This window comes from Gorilla gorilla, chromosome 8 (assembly GCF_029281585.2).
Source record: "Gorilla gorilla gorilla isolate KB3781 chromosome 8, NHGRI_mGorGor1-v2.1_pri, whole genome shotgun sequence".
Taxonomy (NCBI): Eukaryota; Metazoa; Chordata; class Mammalia; order Primates; family Hominidae; genus Gorilla; species Gorilla gorilla.
This window is the reverse complement of record NC_073232.2, coordinates 23,926,475-23,945,313: the sequence shown is the minus strand read 5'-3', so window position 1 is coordinate 23,945,313 and position 18,839 is coordinate 23,926,475. Positions and strand designations below refer to the sequence as shown.

General features: G+C 39.4%; 1 protein-coding gene across 9 annotated transcripts in view; it reads left to right on the top strand.

Annotated features, from left to right (window-relative positions):
* Positions 1-18,839, top strand: part of DCLRE1C (DNA cross-link repair 1C) — a 56,774-nt gene that overhangs the window by 30,969 nt on the left and 6,966 nt on the right. For 5 of the 9 annotated variants that reach the window (XM_055351938.2, XM_063709680.1, XM_055351940.2 and 2 more), the window contains 3 exons: positions 342-430; positions 3,590-3,684; positions 14,113-18,836. In XM_055351938.2, coding sequence (XP_055207913.2) covers positions 342-430; positions 3,590-3,684; positions 14,113-15,035 — 1,107 coding nt within the window. In that variant the 3' untranslated portion in view covers positions 15,036-18,836. 9 annotated transcript variants of the gene reach the window in all.

The window sequence follows — 18,839 nt, the reverse complement described above, 5'->3', positions numbered from 1 at the left end:
AAGGAAAGCAATATATTAAAAAAAAGAAAAAAAAAAAAAGAATCTTTGAGTCCCATTGGTGATTCTCAGCTCTTACTGTGGATCAGAATCACCTAGGGAATATTTAAATGTACTGATTTCTAGGCCCACTAGTACTCAGTGTTCAGGAGATCTTTGGGAGTGAGGCCCAGGCATTGGATATTTTTTTCCCAAGAGGTCCCTGGTGATCCCCACGTGCAGCCAGCATTGAGAACCACAGCCATAAGAGAGTTCTGCTTCTCTTTCCCCAGCCTCCCTTTATCTCCCCTAACAACCTGTTTCATCGTAGAGATCGTTGATCCATGTGATTTTCCTTTTTCTAGATTAAAGATTTCTTGAGCTACCTCTGTCCTGTGAACGCATATCCAAATGTCATTCCAGTTGGCACAACTATGGATAAAGTTGTCGAAATGTGAGTAGTCACTGGTTGTGGGACTTGGTGTCCCCCTTGGTGGCTCTTGGCTAGGACACAAAGGAGAGTTTGCCTGAATGTTTACAAGTCTAGAGTCTGTTTGTTTTGGGGCATTTCTGAACTGATACTCATTGCCATTTTTTCCTGGAGTGTTTCCTTTAGTTCCACAGTGTGGCAGAAGGTATAGGTAGTGTTGTCAGCTTCTCCTGGGTTGCAACCCAGCTCCGCCACTTACTAACAGTGCAGTGTGAGCTTGGCCAGATCACTTCTCTGAGCTAGTCATTCTGAATCAGCAAAATAGGAATATTGATGCCTACTTGTTGGTCTTCTTAAAAAAGAAAGAGATGATACAGGGAGATAGTGTAAGAAAAGCACCTAGCACCATGCCAAGTAGGTCGTCAAGTGTCTACTGAATGGATAACTGAAGCCAAAGGAGAGGTGCAATCGTATTCATGGATGTCTTTTACTACAGTGTTACCATTTTCTTACCTCTTCTTTGGGTTTCATTTATGCATTCATGAATGATTTTTTTTTTTTTTTTAGACAGTGTCTCACTCTGTCACCCAGGCTGGAGTACAGTGGCGTGATCTCGGCTCACTGCAACCTCCACCTCCTGGGTTCAAACGATTCTCCTGGCTCAGCCTCCCGAGTAGCTGTGACTACAGGTGCACGCCATCATGCCTGGCTAATTTTTGTACTTTTAGTAGAGACAAGGTTTTGCCATGTTGACCAGGATGGTCTCGAACTCCTGAGCTCAAGTGATCCACCTGTCTCAGCCTCCCAAAGTGTTGGGATTACAGGCATGAGCCACTGCACCCGGCCCATGAATGATTTCTTTAGTGCCAGCCATATGGTGGGAATGGAGCTTGGGTTCCAATTTGCCTAAGACACACCCTGTCCTAGCAGAGCTCCAGTCTCACGGAGAGGCCGGGTGCACAGGCAGCACACAAGCTCAATGGGTGCAGAAGGAATGAGGCCCCGTGTCAGGGAATCTGCTTCGCAGACCCCTATGAGGACATACAGGACCAGGCTTGCAGATGTCGATGGAAAGGAGGATGGAGAATCTCTGGAGAGAGGTCTGGGTTGGAGACACAGAATTGGAGTTGGCAGTGCAGGTGAGAACTAAAACCATGAGAAAAGAAGAAGTCACCAGGAGTGGGAGGAGGGATCATAGAGCTGAGGCCAGAACCCTGGGCAGCACATTCAAGGGAGAAGTGAAGGAGGAGGAGCTGGGCCAAGATGGAGAGAGTGGCCCAGACAGCGGGATGAGAGCAAAGGGAAGGGTAAGCAGAGGGTGCCCATGGAGTGTCTTGAGAAGTCAAATAATATGGGGACTACCAGGTGTCCCGTTTCCTTGGTAATTAGGTCATTTGTGTGTGCTCAGTGAGAGTAATTCAGTAGACTTGTGAGTTACAAGCCAGGTTTCAGTTGAGAAATGGGTAAAAAGTGAGGAAATGGAAAATACTGAGGACAGACTACATAAAAAGTTTGACAGTGAAGGAAAAGTTAGAGACAAGATGGCAACAGGAGGCAACAGAATCAGGAGGCTTGATCTTAAAATAGCTGAGACTTAAATATGCCTGTAGAACTAAACTTGAATATACATAAACTTGGATGTGTTTAGGAATCACTTGAGGTGCTTGTTTTTTTTTTTCTTTTTTTGAGATGGAGTCTCGCTTTGTCACCCAGGTTGGAGTGCAGTGGCGCGATCTTGGCTCACTGCAAGCTCCCCATCCCAGCTTCACACCATTCTCCTGCCTCAGCCTCCCGAGTAGCTGGGACTACAGGCGCCCACGACCACGCCCGGCTAATTTTTTGTATTTTTAGTAGAGACGGGGTTTCACCATGTTAGCCAGGATGGTCTTGATCTCCTGACCTCTCGTGATCTGCCCACCTAGGCCTCCCAAAGTGCTGGGATGACAGGTGTGAGCCACCGTGCCCAGCCGAGGTGCTTGTTAAAATGCATATTCATTCCTTATCCTGCATCTTTTTTTTTTTTTTTTTTTTGAGACAGAGTCTGGCTCTGTCACCCAGGCTGGAGTGCAGTGGTACAACCTTGGCTCACTGCAAACTCCACCTCTTGGGTTCAAGCGATTTTCCTGCCTCAAGCCTTGTGAGTAGTTGCGATTCCAGGCGCCCGCCACCACACCTGGCTAATATTTGTATTTTTAATAGAGACGGGGTCTCACCATGTTGGCCAGGCTGGTCTTGAATTCCTGACCTCAAATGATCCACCCGCCTTGGCCTCCCAAAGTGCTGGGATTCCAGGCATGAGCCACCGCACCCGGCCCCCATCCTTCATTTCTAGCAGACAATTCTGTTGTAGGTAGGTGGGGGAAGACGACCTTACTTTGAAAAGTTAACCCAGGAGAATGGCTGAAATGATGTAAAGAGACACAGTAATGGATCAGAACTCCTGGAAAGGTTGAAGGGGATGGATCCAGAGAACAGCTGTGGGAACAGGGGTGAGGACGTAAAATGGGGGTGGCTGTAAAGAAGTTTCAGGTTGGGCACCTCATGGCCCTGTTCAAATGGTATGTTGTAGATCATCCTAAAGGCTTCCCGGAATCTGCCAGGAGGAGGCAGTTGGCAGTGAGGCCTTCGAAAGGGGTAGGACGTCTTCAAATCTTATTTCTCTGCCTTTTTGTATTTTATCTCCACTTTGTCTTAGCTTTCAGCCTAAGGACCTAGAATGACAAGATAAATTTGTGGAGATTCCTGTGAGATATAAGTAAACCCTACTGAACAGGGCAGGAGAAGCAGCTAGTTATATTGTATCCCGAATGCCAGAGGATGTCACTGTTTTCATAGGTTTTCAGGATAGGGACCTGCTTTTTTTGCATTCCAAGAGCAAAGATCTAAGTTTTGCCTTAGTCTACTGATGCAACAATAAGATAAACATCAACCAGGTTGCATTTAATTGCTTATATTTGCCACTTTATTACGTCAAAGTGATTTTTAACTATGAAATCAGTTTAGAACTGCTTTTCAATCCTCCAGAGTAGTTGTGTGATTTCCCTTATGGTCAAGATTTTGTTAAAAACACAGGGATCCAAGAAATTAAAAAACAAAACCAAAAAAATTTGTAACACTATCAATGATGTTTACCTTCTAACAACTTCCTCAAAAGGAAAAATCAAATATTCTGATTCATTTCAGCTTAAAGCCTTTATGCCGGTCTTCCCAAAGTATGGAGCCAAAGTATAAACCACTGGGAAAACTGAAGAGAGCTAGAACAGTTCACCGAGACTCAGGTAAGAAAAATGGTCCTGGGTGCAGAGGGGTGGGCTCCCTGCAAACACTGCTTTCCAGGGAGCTTGGGTCTGGGGGAAGTGGCCTTGGGCAGAGTGGACCTGGGACCCACCACAGGTCAGACTTGACACATGGTCTCAGGAAGTACTTTGCCTTCCTGTCTTCAGCCTGTAAAATCAGGAGTCTGCTCTCCTTCTCTGGGTTAAAACAAGTGGTGAAAACGGTGCCATCGTGTGTGGTGTTCTCAGCTTTCTGGAAATACACCCTAAGATCAGTAGAGGCCATAAAGAGAGGCTGGTTTGTTACCCTTGAACATTTTCTTAGGACATAGAGAGGCTGGTTTGTTATCCTTGAACATTTTCTTAAGATACTAGTAAATGCTGATAATAGACTTTTCTCATCATCATTTCTGATCAAATTGATCAGTAGTGTTTATACAGAAGGATTTTTCTCTATACTTTGTACCTTCTTTCACTGCTACTTTGATTTTTCTAGTGAAGGACAGAGGTAAGCTCTGCAGTAGTAATCAGAACGTTAGATTCTGAGCAAAGCTCTGGGGCTTTCCAGCAGCCCTATTTCGTGGTTAGGATTCTTGATTTTCATTCCTTTGGTGGAAAGTCAGTTACTCTGCCATGCAGTAAATACTTGACCAAAACACACGAGATAATGATGATACTATTTTTTGAACACCTATTAATGGCAGGTATTGTGCTAGGTCCCTTACATATGTTATAGATAAGCCTCTAAACAAACTTACAAGGGGTACCATCCCAATTATAATGATGAGGAAACTGAAGTTTAGAGACTTAAGTCCCTAAGGACTAGCAAGAATTAAGTGATGGGCCTGCGACTCTAATCTAGGCCTGTCTCATCTCTGCTTCTGCATTTCTGCTCATGGAGAATCTAATTTTAAAACATTTAGATGAAAATTCCAAGACTGATATAGTAAGCCTGTTACTGGTGCCCAAAAAAAACCACATTTGTTTTTGTTTCAATAATTAAAAGGTTTTAGAAAAACAGTTCCATTAATTTCAGATGTTAACTCTATTATGTAATGCATCCTCTAATCCTTACAAATTTACTAAGGTTTTTTCTTTTTTTTTTTTTTTTAAAACAGCTTTCCTGAGGTATAATTGATATAAACTGCACATGTAAGGTGTACAATTTGATAAATTTTTTGTATATGCATATACTTGAGAAACCATGACTACAATTAAGATACTGAAATTATCACCTTCAGGTTTTCTTATGCCCCTTTGTAATTCCCTCCTGTTCTCACCCATGCCAAGGCAGCCACTGATCTGCCTTCTGTCACTATAGTTTGCATGTTCTAGAATTTCATATAAATAGAATCATATAGTACGTCTGGGTTATTTTACTCAGTGCATCAGAGATTCATTCATGTTGTTGCATGTATCAATAGTTCACCCTCTTTTATTGATAAGGAGTAGGCCACCTCATGGATATACTACAAGTTGCTGATCCATTCACCTGTTGATGTATTTTTGGGTTGTTTCCAGTGTCTTTCTTATTAAAAAGAAAGCTGCTATGAACATTCATGTACAAACTTTTGTATGGACGTAGGCTTTCACACCTAAGAATGGCTCATATGGTAGCTGTATCTTTAAGAAACTGCCAAAATGTTTTCCAAAGTGGTTTGACCATTTTGTGTTCCCAGGAGAAGTGTATGAGAGTTCAGTTGCTCCACATCGTTGCCAATACTTGGTATGGTTAGACTTTTTAATTTTAAATATCCTAATAGGTGTGCAGTGATAGCTCTTTGTGGTTTTAATTTGCATTTCTCTAATGACTAGCAAGGTTGTGCATCTTTTAATGTGCGTATTTGCCATCCATGTATCTTCATTGGTGAACTGTCTATTCAAATCTTTACTCATTTTTAAATTGTTGGGTTTGTTTTGTTTTGAGACAGAGTCTTGCTGTCACCCAGACTGGAGTACAGTGGCACGATCACAGCTCACTGCAACCTCAACCTCCCAAGCTCAAGTGATCCTCCCACTTCAGCCTCCCAAGTAGCACAGGCACATGCCACCATGCCTGGCTAATTTTTATATTTTTTGTAGACATGGAGTTTCACCATGTTGCCCAAGCTGGTCTCAGACTCCTGAGCTCAAGCAATCTGCCTGCCTTGGCCTCCTAAAGTGCTGGAATTACATGCATGAGCCACTGCACCCATCATATTACTAAGTTTTCCTAAGTTTCTGGATACAAGTTTTTTGTTTTTTTTTTTTAAATATATCAGGTGTATACAAAGATTTTCTTCTACTCTGTAGGTAATCTTTTCAGTCTTTTTAGCAGAGTATTTTGAAGAGCAGAAATTTTAAATTTTGATTAAGTGAATTTATCAATTTTTACTTTTTTTTTGTATCATATCTAAGAAATCTTTGACCCAAAGGCATAAATATTTTCTCCTGTTTTCTGCTAGAAGTTGTTACAATTTTAGGTTTTACATTTAGATCTGTGATTCATTTTTGTTTTTAAAAATATGGTTCAAATGTAGACCCCAGGTAATTTTGTGTGTGTGTCTGTATGGATATCCAAATGTTCTTAAACCATTTGTTGGAAACACTATCTTAATTCACTGAATTGCTTTAGCACTTTTCTTGAGAGTCAATTTACAAGATATGTGGAGATTATTTTCTGGATTCTCTCTTATGTTTCATAATCTCTATCTTGACACCAATATCACCCATCTCGATTACTGTAGCTTTGTAAATCTTGAAGTCAGGTGCTTTAAGTTCTCCAGCCTTATTTTCAAAGTTGTTTTGGTTATCCTAGGTCCTCTGCATTTCCACATGAATTTTAGAATCATACACCAATTTGTACAAAAATGTCCTCTCCTGAGGTTTTGATGAGGATTGTTTTAAATCTATTGATCAATTTGGCAAGAACTGGCATCTTAACAATACTGAATTTTCAGATCCATGAACATGGTATACCTCTCAGTTTACTTAAGTCTTCTCTAATTTCTCTCAGCAGTGTTTTATGATTTCCAGCGTATAAGTCTGTGTAAATCAATCCCTAAGTATTTCATTTTGGGGGATACTGTTGCACATGGTATTATTTTTTAAGTTTCAATTCCTGATTGATTGTTGTTAGTATATAGAAATATAGGCTGAGTGTCCCTTTATCAAAATGCTTGGGACCAGAAGTGTTTTGGGTTTTGGACTTTTTTGAATTTTGGAACATTTGCATTTGCATTTAATGGTTGAACCTCTTTAATCAGAAAATCTAAAATGCTGCAATAAGGATTTCCTTTGTAGTTCAGATGTCAGACTTTTGGATTAGGGATATGCAGTGCAACCTGTGCAATTGACTTTTGATCTTGTATCCTGCAACCTTGCTAATCTCAAGTATCAGTTCTAGTGCCTTTTCTTGTAGATTCCATTGCAGTTTCTATATAAGATTATCATTGTTTGTGTATATAGACAGTTTTGCTTCTTCCTTTTCAGCCAGGATGTTTTTCTCTTTCTTGTCTAGACTGCCACTACAGTGTGAAACAAGTGGCAAGAGTGGGTGTCACTGCCTTGTTCCCAATCTCAAGGAGAAAGCATTCATTGTTTCACCATTAAGTTCATTCTTTCACCATTAAGTATAATGATAAGTATAGGCTTTGTGTCAGGCAGAATTACTTCCCTTCTGTTCTTGGTAGGTGGAGAGATATCAACAATGGATAATGGGTTTTGTCTAACGCTTTTTCTGTATTTATTGAGATGATCATATTGTTTTTCTTTATACTCTGTTAATATGGTGACATACACTGATTTTTGAGTGTTAAACCAAACTTGCATTTCTCTAATCCCACTTAGTCATGGCATATTATCCTTTTTAAGTATTATGGTAAGAATTTTCTCATTTACATTCAGAAGGGATATTGATCTGGAGTTTTGTCTTTTCCTTGTAATTGTGTGGTTTTGGTATCAGGATACTGCTGGCCTCATTGTTGTGAGGTGTTTATTCTCAGTCTGGAAAAATTTTTCAAGGATTGGCATTATATCTTTCTTAAATGACTGGTAGAATTTACCAGTGAAGCCATCTGGGTGGGAAAGGAGTTTTCTTTGTGGGAAGGTTTTTTTTTTTTTTTTTAACTACAAATGTGATTTCTCTAATAGGCACAGGACTATTCAGGTTATTTTTTTTTTTTTTTATTGAGGTAACTTTGGTAACTTGAATCTGTCAAAGAATTTGTCTTATCCACGTTGCTGAATTTTTTGGCATAAACTTGTTCTTAATGTTTATTATTTTACTATCTGTAGAATCTACTGATATTAACCCTCTTGCTCCTGATATTGATAGTTTGTGTCTTCTCCCATTTTTTTCTTGATTAGTCTAGCTAGAGGTTTACCAGTTTTACTGATCTTCTCAAATAAGAAGTTTTTGGTTTTATTTTCATTTTCTTTTTTGTTTTTTTGGCACGGGGTAGTTTTCTATTTCATTGAATTCCACTCTGATCTTTATTTTATCTGCTTACTTGGAATTTTATTTGCTTTTCAAGTTTCTTAATACGGAAGCTGAGGTCGTTGATTTGAGACCTTATTTTCTAATGTAGGCATTTAGTGCTATAATTTTCCCTCTTTAGCAGCATCCCATAAATTTGTCTTGTTTTCATTGTCATTCAAAACATTTTTAAATTTTTCCTTTGACTTTTTTTCTTTGACACATGGGTTATTTAGAAATTTGTTACTAGTTTCTGAATTTTGGAGGACTTCCCAGGGATTATTCTGTTATCTAAATTAATGTTATTGTGGTTAGAGAACATACTTTGTATGATTTTTTTTTTTTTTTTTTAATGAGACGGATTCTCTCTGTTGCCCAGGCTGGAGTGCAGTCACACAATCTTGGCTCATTGCAACCTCTGCCTCCCAGGTTCAAGTGATTCTCCTGTGTCAGCATCCGAAGTAGCTGGATTTACAGGCTCACGCCACCATACCTGGCTAATGTTTTGTATTTTTAGTAGCCACAGAGTTTTGCCATGTTGGCCAGGCTGGTCTCAAACTCCTGACCTCAGGTGATCCACCTGCCTCCCAAAATGTTGGGATTACAGGCGTGAGCCACCACGCCTGGCCTTGTACTTTTGAAATTTATGGTCCAGAATATTTACGGACCATCAATTGTGGACCAATTTACACATTAAACCTGGTAAATGTTTAATGTGTACTTCAAAGAAATATATGTACTACTGTTGTTGGATGAAGTGTTCTATAAATGTCAATTAGGCTAAGTTAGTTGACAATGTTGTTCAGGTCTTCTACATTCTTGTTCTATCAATTATTGCCAGAGAGGGGTGTTGAAATCTCCAGTTGTAATTGTGGACTTGCCTATTTTGCCTTGATTAGTTCTATTGGCATTTGCTTCATCTATTTGAGGCACTATTAATAGGTATACACAAGTTTAAGATTCTTATATCCTCTTGAGGGATTGATACCTTTATATTTAGGAAATGAGTCCATCCCCTGGTAACATTCTTAGTTCTACAATCTACTTTACTAGAGCCATTTGAATTTCTTCTCATTAATATTGGCTTGATGTATCTTTTTCCATCTCTGTATTTTTAACTAGTCTTTATATTTAAAGTGGGTTTCTTGGAAGCAGTATATTGTTGGATGTTTTTATGGCCAACCTGGTATTTTCTGGCCTTTAATTGCAGTGCTTAGTCCACTTAGTTTAATGGTACCCATTGATATGGCCAGGTTTAAGTTTATCCTCTTGCTATTTGTTCCATTTGTTCTTTATTCTTTTTTGGCCTTCTTTCAGGTCAAGTAATTACTGACTGATTCTGTTTAATCTCTTGTTGGGTTATTGGCTATGTAACTCACTGATTTCTTATTTTAGTGGCTTATAATGCAGTCATCCCTTAGCATCCTTGGGGGATTGGTTCCAGGACCCCCCCAAGAGTACCAAAATCTGCAGATGCTCCAGTCATATTAAATGGTGTTATATTTGCATATAACCTACACATATCCTCCCATATACTTAAAATCATCTCTGGATTACTTACACCTAATACAGTGTAAATGCTTGGTAACTAGTTGTTATACTGTATCAATTTTTGTGTTTTTTGTATTTTAATTTTTGCTTTTTTCCAAGTATCTTTGATCTGTGGTCAGTCAAATCTACAGATGTGGAACCTGTGGATACAGAGGACTGACCGTATACATCTTTAACATATCAGAGTGAAAAGATAAATGATATATTACTCCAAGTATGGTATAGGAATGTTCCAGCAGTATATTTACATTCCTCTTCTCCCAGTCTGTGCTGTTATTGTCATACGTTCTCTATCTGTTATAAACTTTATAAACTCCACAATACAAAATTATTTTTTAAGCTTTATTGAAGTATAATTGATATACCATAAATTCATCCATTATAGGTGAACAATTCCACGATTGTTAGTATAACAGAATTGTACAATCATCCCCACTATCTAATTTTGGAACATTTTTGTTACCCAAAAAAGAAACTTTATGTCTATTTCCAGTCACTCCCCATTACTATTCCCAGCCTTAGGCCACAACTAATCTATGGTTTGTCTCTATAGATTTGTGTTTCCTGGACACTTCATATAAGAGAACTCATATGGCCAGGCACAGTGGCTCGCGCCTGTAATCCCAGCACTTTGGGAGGCCAAGGCAGGTGGATCATGAGGTCAGAGAGATCGAGACCATTCTGGCTAACACGGTGAAACCCCGTCTCCACTAAAAACACAAAAAATTAGCCAGGTGTGGTGGCGGGCGCCTGTAGTCCCAGCTATTGGCCAGGCACAGTGGCTCACGCCTGTAATCCCAGCACTTTGGGAGGCCAAGGCGGGTGGATCATGAGGTCAGAGAGATCGAGACCATTCTGGCTAATACGGTGAAACCCCGTCTCTACTAAAAACACAAAAAATTAGCCAGGTGTGGTGGCGGGCACCTGTAGTCCCAGCTATTAGGGCAGCTGAGGCAGAATGGCGTGAACCCAGGAGGCAGAGCTTGCAGAGATCACACCACTGCACTCCAGTGCGGGTGACAGAGCGAGACTCTGTCTCAAAAAGAAAAAAAAGAAATTATACACCATGTGCTATTTTGTGCCTGGCTTTTATTTCGCATTATGTTTTCAAGGTACATCTATACTGTGGCATATATCAGTATTTCATACCTTTTTATTGCCAACCAATATTCAATTGTACAGGCATACAACATTTTTATTTATCCACTCACCAGTTGATGGACATCTGGGTTGCTTCTTTTTAAATAATAATGCTATGAAAATTTGTGTACAAGTCTTTACATATCTTTCTGTTGGGTTTTATTTCTTGTGGGAGGAAGAATTTTGGAGTCATATAGTTTGCTTGGGCTACCCTAAGAAAATAACACATACTAGGTAGCTTAAACAGGAGGCCAGGCATAGTGGCTCACGCCTATAATCCCAGCACTTTGGGAGGCCGAGGTGGATGGATCACCTGAGATCAGGAGTTCAAGACCAACCTGGCCAACATGGTGAAAACTTGTCTCTGCTTAAAAAAAATAAAATAAAAATTAGGCCGGGCACAGTGGCTCAAGCCTGTAATTCTAGCACTTAGGCAGATCAAGTCTCCAGCCTTATGATGGTTTAATTATTTCCTTAGAGGTCCATCTCTAGATAACAGCCACACTGGCTTTAGGGCTTCCACATATGAATTTTGACAGGAAGCGTTCAGTTCATAACATATGGTCAATCTGTTTTAACACTTCAAGGAACTGCCAAACATTCCCACACTGAATACATTTTACATTCTCTCCGGCAATATGTAAAGATTCCAGTTCCTTCACATATCAGCTAACACTTCCGTCTTTTTTAGTATAGCCATCCTAGTGTATGGTGGTACCCTGCAGTTTTGATTTGCATTTCTCTAATGACTAATGTGGAGCTTTCTTTCATGTGCTTATTGGCCATTTATGTAACTTCTTTGGTGAAATGTCTATTCTGATCTTTTGCCCCCATTTCAACTGGATTATTGACCTTTGTATTGAGTTGTAAGAGTTAAAGTCTGGTATCAGTCCTTTATCTGACATGATTAGGAAGTATTTTCTCAGACTTGTCTTTTCACCTTCTTGAGGGTGTCTTGAAGCATAAAGGTTTTAAGTTAAATTTGTCTATTTTTTTCTTTTATTGCATATGCTTTGGTGTCATATATAAGAAACTATTGTTTGATCCAAGATCATGAAAATTGACTCCCATGTTACATAATTTTACAGTCAGTTTTGACTGTATTTTCCTGCTTCTTGAATTTCTGATAATTTGTTTTTGAATGCCATACATTCTGAATTTTACCTTTTTAGGTCCTGCATAATTTTGGGATTTCTAAAAACATTCTTGAGCTTTGTTCTGGCATGTGGTTAGCATGTTTATAGTTTGATCTTTTCGTGTCTTTTACCTTTGTTATGCAGGACCAGAGTAGCATTTAGTATATGGTTAATTTTCCCCACTACTGAGGCAAGGCTTTTCTTGGTTCTTTTACAAATGCCCATGGATCATGAGGTTTTCCACTCTGGCTGTTGGGACCAGGACAAGGCACTGTTCCTGGCACGGTGAGTTCTGGGCACTTTCTTTCCTTTTGTTTGAGTGATTCGTTGCCTGGCTGCAGGTAGTTTCCTTACAAGCACATGCTGCTTAGTGCACTGAACACGTGGTGGGGACGCCTCTGCAGCTTTTCAGAGTTTCTGTGCAGCACTCTCCTCTCTGGTCTCCTGCTCTGTAAACTCCAGGTACATTTATTTCTTCAATGTTCCATTTCCACCTCACATCAGGGATGTCCATGGGCTCTATCCAGATGTTCCCTCCCTGACTGGAATCTGTTATGAAGCAGGGAGTCAGGCAATCATAGGACTCATCTGTGTCTTATTTCTCACGTCATTGTCCTTAATTGCTCGATGTCCATTTTCTTGAGAGGTAGTTTCTGATTTTTGGTTATTTCAAGTGGGAGGTTAAATCTAGTCCCTGTTACTCCATCTTACCTGGAAGCAAAAGTCCTTTCTTCCTTTAATCTTTTGTACCTTTTATGCATCTACCCAATCCACACTCCTTTTTGATAAATGTCTTTTGGGATCAGGCATAGTCACTGATTTGGAATGCAGAACTGTTCAACTTAGAGATCATACAAAAATATTTCATAAAAAGGTAATTTTGGGCTAGGCAAAGTGGCTCATGCCTCTAATTCCAGCAATTTGGGAGGCCAAGGGGGTGGATTGCCTGAGTGCAGGAGTTCAAAACCAACCTGGGCAACAAGGGGAAACACTGTCTAAAAAAAATTAGCTGGGCATGGGGGTGGATCTCCTGAGCCTGAGAGGTAGAGGCTGAACTGTGACTGTATAAAACTCAAAAAACAACTTTGGCATAGTAGTGAGGGACCTAAAACATACATATAATCTTTGGCTTAAAATCTACATTCTGCAGTCTAGGATGATTCCAAATACAGTCGTTAGATATCTTAGTGACGTTAAGCCCTAAGATCAGTTACAAGTCATAACACTGAACCTTTAAGAATGAGGTTGGGTCGTGTGTATTGGCACACCCTTTTCTCTGGGCCTAGCTTCACACTGGGAACATGGGAGCTGGATAATGGTCTCTATGGTCCTTTATATTAGTGTCTTAAAAATGCAGTGTTTAGCCACATCATTTAAGTGGATTATTATAACACCAGATTCAGCAGTAGAACAAGAAGTTGCCATACACAGTAGTCTCGGGTGCATTTAACTTTCTTCCTAGGTTAGATACTGTTACAAGATGGGAATATATTTGTTTTTCCAAGTAAGGCTTTTTTCATTTTAAGAACATTTGTTGACACAGCATGCTTATTAATGTTTTGAATTTTAAGTTCTTGACACATGTTGATTATTCAGTATTTTGCTTTAAAGTTAATTTAACCTGTTGCAACTTTGTGCATAAAACATGTCAATAAGATGCTCACAGAAGAAAAACCTTAATAAAAAGCAATTTAATTTTCCTAAGTCAGCCAACCCACTGAGCATCTACTATTTGCAGAGCACACAGGCTTTGCAAACCTGGCTGATGAACAGAAATCAGCTGTAGAACTTAAAAATCAAATTATTTGGTCCTATCTTCTTCAGGGATTCAGTAGGTCTGGAATGAGATACAGAAACCTGTTTTTTTTTTTCTTTTTTTGAAGTTTTGCATATGATTGTAATGATCAGCCAGGCTTATATATAGAGCAGAGTGACTGCTCTATATTCTCCACTGATACTCTGACATTTATTATAAAAAGTTGAAGGATGGTAGTTAAATTGTTGAGCATATCCCAAGAATATCTTTTCCCTTTGAAGAAGAGTGGCCTCCCTATTCCTTGCAATTCCAAGAATTAAAAGTATAGATAAATACTACAAATTGGCTCCCTTTGCCTTGTTTCCTATAAACCTGTTTTGTTTGTCCCACAGAGGAGGAAGATGACTATCTCTTTGATGATCCTCTGCCAATACCTTTAAGGCACAAAGTTCCATACCAGGAAACTTTTCACCCTGAGGTATTTTCAATGACTGCAGTATCAGAAAAGCAGCCTGAAAAACTGAGACAAACCCCAGGATGCTGCAGAGCAGAGTGTATGCAGAGCTCTCGTTTCACAAACTTTGTAGATTGTGAAGAATCCAACAGTGAAAGCGAAGAAGAAGTAGGAATCCCAGCTTCACTGCAAGGAGATCTGGGCTCTGTACTTCACCTGCAAAAGGCTGATAGGGATGTACCCCAGTGGGAAGTATTCTTTAAAAGAAATGATGAAATCACAGATGAGAGTTTGGAAAACTTCCCTTCCTCCACAGAGGCAGGGGGATCTCAGTCACCAAAGCTTTTCAGTGACTCTGATGGAGAATCAACTCACATCTCCTCCCAGAATTCTTCCCAGTCAACACACATAACAGAACAAGGAAGTCAAGGCTGGGACAGCCAATCTGATACTGTTTTGTTATCTTCCCAAGAGAGAAACAGTGGGGATATTACTTCGTTGGACAAAGCTGACTACAGACCAACAATCAAAGAGAATATTCCTGCCTCTCTCATGGAACAAAATGTAATTTGCCCAAAGGATACTTACTCTGATTTGAAAAGCAGAGATCAAGATGTGACAATAGTTCCTAGTACTGGAGAACCAACTACTCTAAGCAGTGAGACACATATACCCGAGGAAAAAAGTTTGCTAAATCTTAGCACAAATGCAGATTCCCAGAGCTCTTCTGATTTTGAAGTTCCCTCAACTCCAGAAGCTGAGTTACCTAAACAAGAGCATTTACAATATTTATATGAGAAGCTGGCAACCGGTGAGAGTATAGCAGTCAAAAAAAGAAAATGCTCACTCTTAGATACCTAAGAATTCAAAGCGCTTCAACCTAGAGCAACCACTAAAAAACCTGCACAGAGATGACAGTCAATATTACAATAGAGAAAATATAGTACTTAAAAATGTTCAAATAACCTGGTTGGGTGTGGTGGCTCACACTTATAATCCCAGCACTTTGAGGTGGGCAATGGCTTGAGCCCAGGAGTTCGACACCAGCCTGGCCAACACAGTGAGATGTGTCTCTACTTACAAAAAAAAAAAAAAAAAAGCCAGGCATAGTGGTGGGCTACTCTGGAGGCTGAGGTGAGAGGATCACTTGAGCCCAGGAGATTGAGGCTGCAGTGAGCCATGACTGTGCCACTGCACCTCTAGTCTGGGTGACAGAGCAAGACCCTGTTTAAAAAAGAAAAAGGCCAGGCACGGTGGCTCATGCCTGTAATCCCAGCTACGCAGGAGGCTAAGGCAGGAGAATCACTTGAACCTGGGAGGTGGTGGTTGCAGTGAGCTGAGACTGTGTCATTGCACTCCAGCCTGGGCAACAAGAGCAAAACTCTGTCTCAAAACAAACAAACAAAAAAAAAAACAAATGGTAGAACTAAACCCATATGTATCAATGATTACATTAAATGTAAATGGTCAAAGCACATCAATGACAAGAGACACGGAAAAAACCAACATAACCCAGTGATCTGCTGTCTATAAAGGAAGTCAATTCAAGTGATTGATAGGTTAAAAGGATGGAAAAAAGACCATGTAAACAATTAAAAATGGAGTGGTTATATGGACAGTTTCCTAACGATAAAAGGTCTAGTTCACCAAGAAGACAAAATAATCCTAAACGTATATGCACCTAACAGCTCCAAAAATTTATGAAGCTAGAACAGCTGAAAAGAGAGAAACTAATGCACAATTACAGCTAGGGATTAATTTAACATCCCTCCTTAGTAACAGAACTAGTATATATACATTAATCAGTAAGAATATAGAACTGAAAATCATAAGCCGACTGGATTAAATTGACATTTATAGAACACACCACCCCAAACTAGCAGAATGTATCTCCTGAAGTACACATGGAACATTCAGCATGATCATATCTTTGCTCATAAACACACCTGATTTAAATTGACAAACTTGGATCTAGTATGATAAACCGATGACTATAGACAAAATCAGCACCTTATTTATCCCCAAAGATGTTAAATCACTTAACCTTGATGTGAATATGGTGGCAAAATTAGAAGCGGACAATTAGAATGTAAAAGAAAATGCTCAAGAATTAAATGGTGGCCAGGCACAGTAACTCCTGCCTGCAATCCCAGTACTGTGGGAGGCTTGCTTGAGCTCAGGGTTTTGAGTCCAGCCTGGGCAACACACAGGGAGACCCTGTCTCTACAAAATGTTAGCCAGGCATGGTGGTGTGCACCTGTAGTCCTAGCTACTTGGAAGGCTTAGGTGGCAGGATGGATTGAGCCCAGGAGGTTGAAACTGCAGTGAGCTGATTGTGCCCAGCCTGGGCAACAAAGCAAGACCCCATCTCAAGGAAAAAAAAAAAAAAAAAAAAAAAAACTAAAGTATATGTGTTATTCTGTGAGTCATTCAACATTCTTGAAGTCCATCAATGTGTTAGGCTTTTGTGTTATGTATGAGGATTTTTAACAAGTTTTAACAGATATTCAGGAACACTTTGTTATTCTGACATTTCATAGATTATGGAAGCAAAAGCAGAGACACCACTTAAAACAATTTGCAGATCAGTTAAACTAACACTCGATATGCATTATCATGATGCTGCATGGCAATCAGACCAAAAAGTATTGGATCCACCAGACTAACTAGGGTAACAAGACTCAGAGTTAGTATACACATAACCATACACATTTGTATATATTCACTGTTAACTAAAACTTAGTTTTAACAGTGTACCTTATGATCCAAAGTGGTTGTTCAAAAAATGCCTGTAAACATTCCTCTGAATATATTCCTGGTATTTTATAATCACATTAATATTACATACTGTTACGTTTGTTTTATATGTGAGTCTGGCATTATAAATGCTGGCTGAATGAATTGGGCTAAGACAACTACAGCAGATGTGATCAAGAAACTGATAGTGATTACCAGAAATTATATTTGGTGCTTACTCTTATCATGCTCTTAAGTTTTTTACAGACTATATGAACTCCTTTAATTTTCACAACCACCCTTTGAGGTAGATACATTTCTAATCCCCATGTACAAATGAGGAGACAAAGACACAGAAGTTAGTTCACATAGCTATGAGGCACAGGCAGAATTCAAACACAGGCAGTTTGGCTTCAGAGACCATGATCTTAACTGCTATGCTCTGATGTCTCTCCAAGAGTATAAACATGAGCAGGGTTAATTGTAGCAGCTACTTGGTTTTTACGTCAAGAATCATAAACTACAAGAGGAAACATGAAGTTTTTGTTTTTTACTTTTCAAGATGGAGTCTCGCTCTGTCACTCAGGCTGGAGTGCAGTGGCCCTATCTCAGCTCACTGCAACCTCAGCCTCCAGGGTTCAAGTGATTTTCCTGCCTCAGCCTCCCAAGTAGCTGGGATTACAGGTGTGTGCCACACCTGGCTAATTTTTGTATTTTTAGTAGAGACAGGTCACCATATTGGTCAGACTGGTCTTGAACTCCTGACCTCTGGTGATCCACTCGCCTCGGCCTCCCAAAGTGCTGGGATTACAGGCGTCAGCTACCGTGTCCAGCCGAAACATGAAGTTTCAAAATGCCAAGATATATCACAGAAGACACTCAGCAGTCAGCCACATTTATCTTGGAGAAGAGTTCCAGGACTTAAATGTTTAAATAGTATAAACTAGTTTTTTAAAAAGTCTGCCTGAAGCAGAAGATTAAATACTTTAAAAAGTTCACTGGGTGATCTTGGCATGTTGACATTATCTTAACAGTCTAAGCTTGTTACCTTACACCAACCTGATAGGTTCATTAGAAGCACATGAATACACATAAAAGGCATAAAAGACTTGGTCAATGAATATCAGCTCTGAATTCTAAACTTCCTTTGCATTTCTAGGCAGTACTTACCATAGTATGTTTACGTACCTGGTGAGTGACAATGCTCAAAAATTTCTGAAGTATTCATCCACATTATGCTAGCGAAATGTCAAATTGTCCTTTAATATTCAAATGCATGAACCATCACTCCTTGGCTTTTTGGCCAAGATCAAGTGTAGTATCAAATGCATGAACCATGATAAGCTATCTTAAAAGGAAAGTAACATTTAAAGGAATCGAATATAAACCTTCGGTTAATCTTGCTAGCATGTAGTCAATACATCAGTATTTTTCTGCCCCTTTTATAGTCTTACTGGAAATGACTGTAAAACAGAAACAAAGCTAAGCCATGGTAAATAGAACATTAAATGCCCAACCTAATTTATTTTGCTAAGAGAAACTTATGAACTAAAAGAGAAACAAGTACTGTCTACATTTTAGATATGGGGGAAAAAACCCTGAGATTACTAATTATGTATCATAATCCTCTTAATGTAGATCCTGAAAATGATGGTATCAATATAATACATACAGTGGATTCACCTTTTAAACTGGATCTATTACCTTTGATATTTGTCTTACACTGAAAAATTCTGACATCTTCAGGAAACCAATATGATGAATAAGCTAAATGTTGACTTAAAATAGTTAAACCCCTTAATAACATCCTTTAGTTTCTATTATTTCACTGCTTAAGTTCAGCATCTGAATAACAAAGGTAACATAAGTAGTACTTAAGATCCCAAAGGCCCATTACATTCTATCAATAAAGACAAAACAAAACTACAT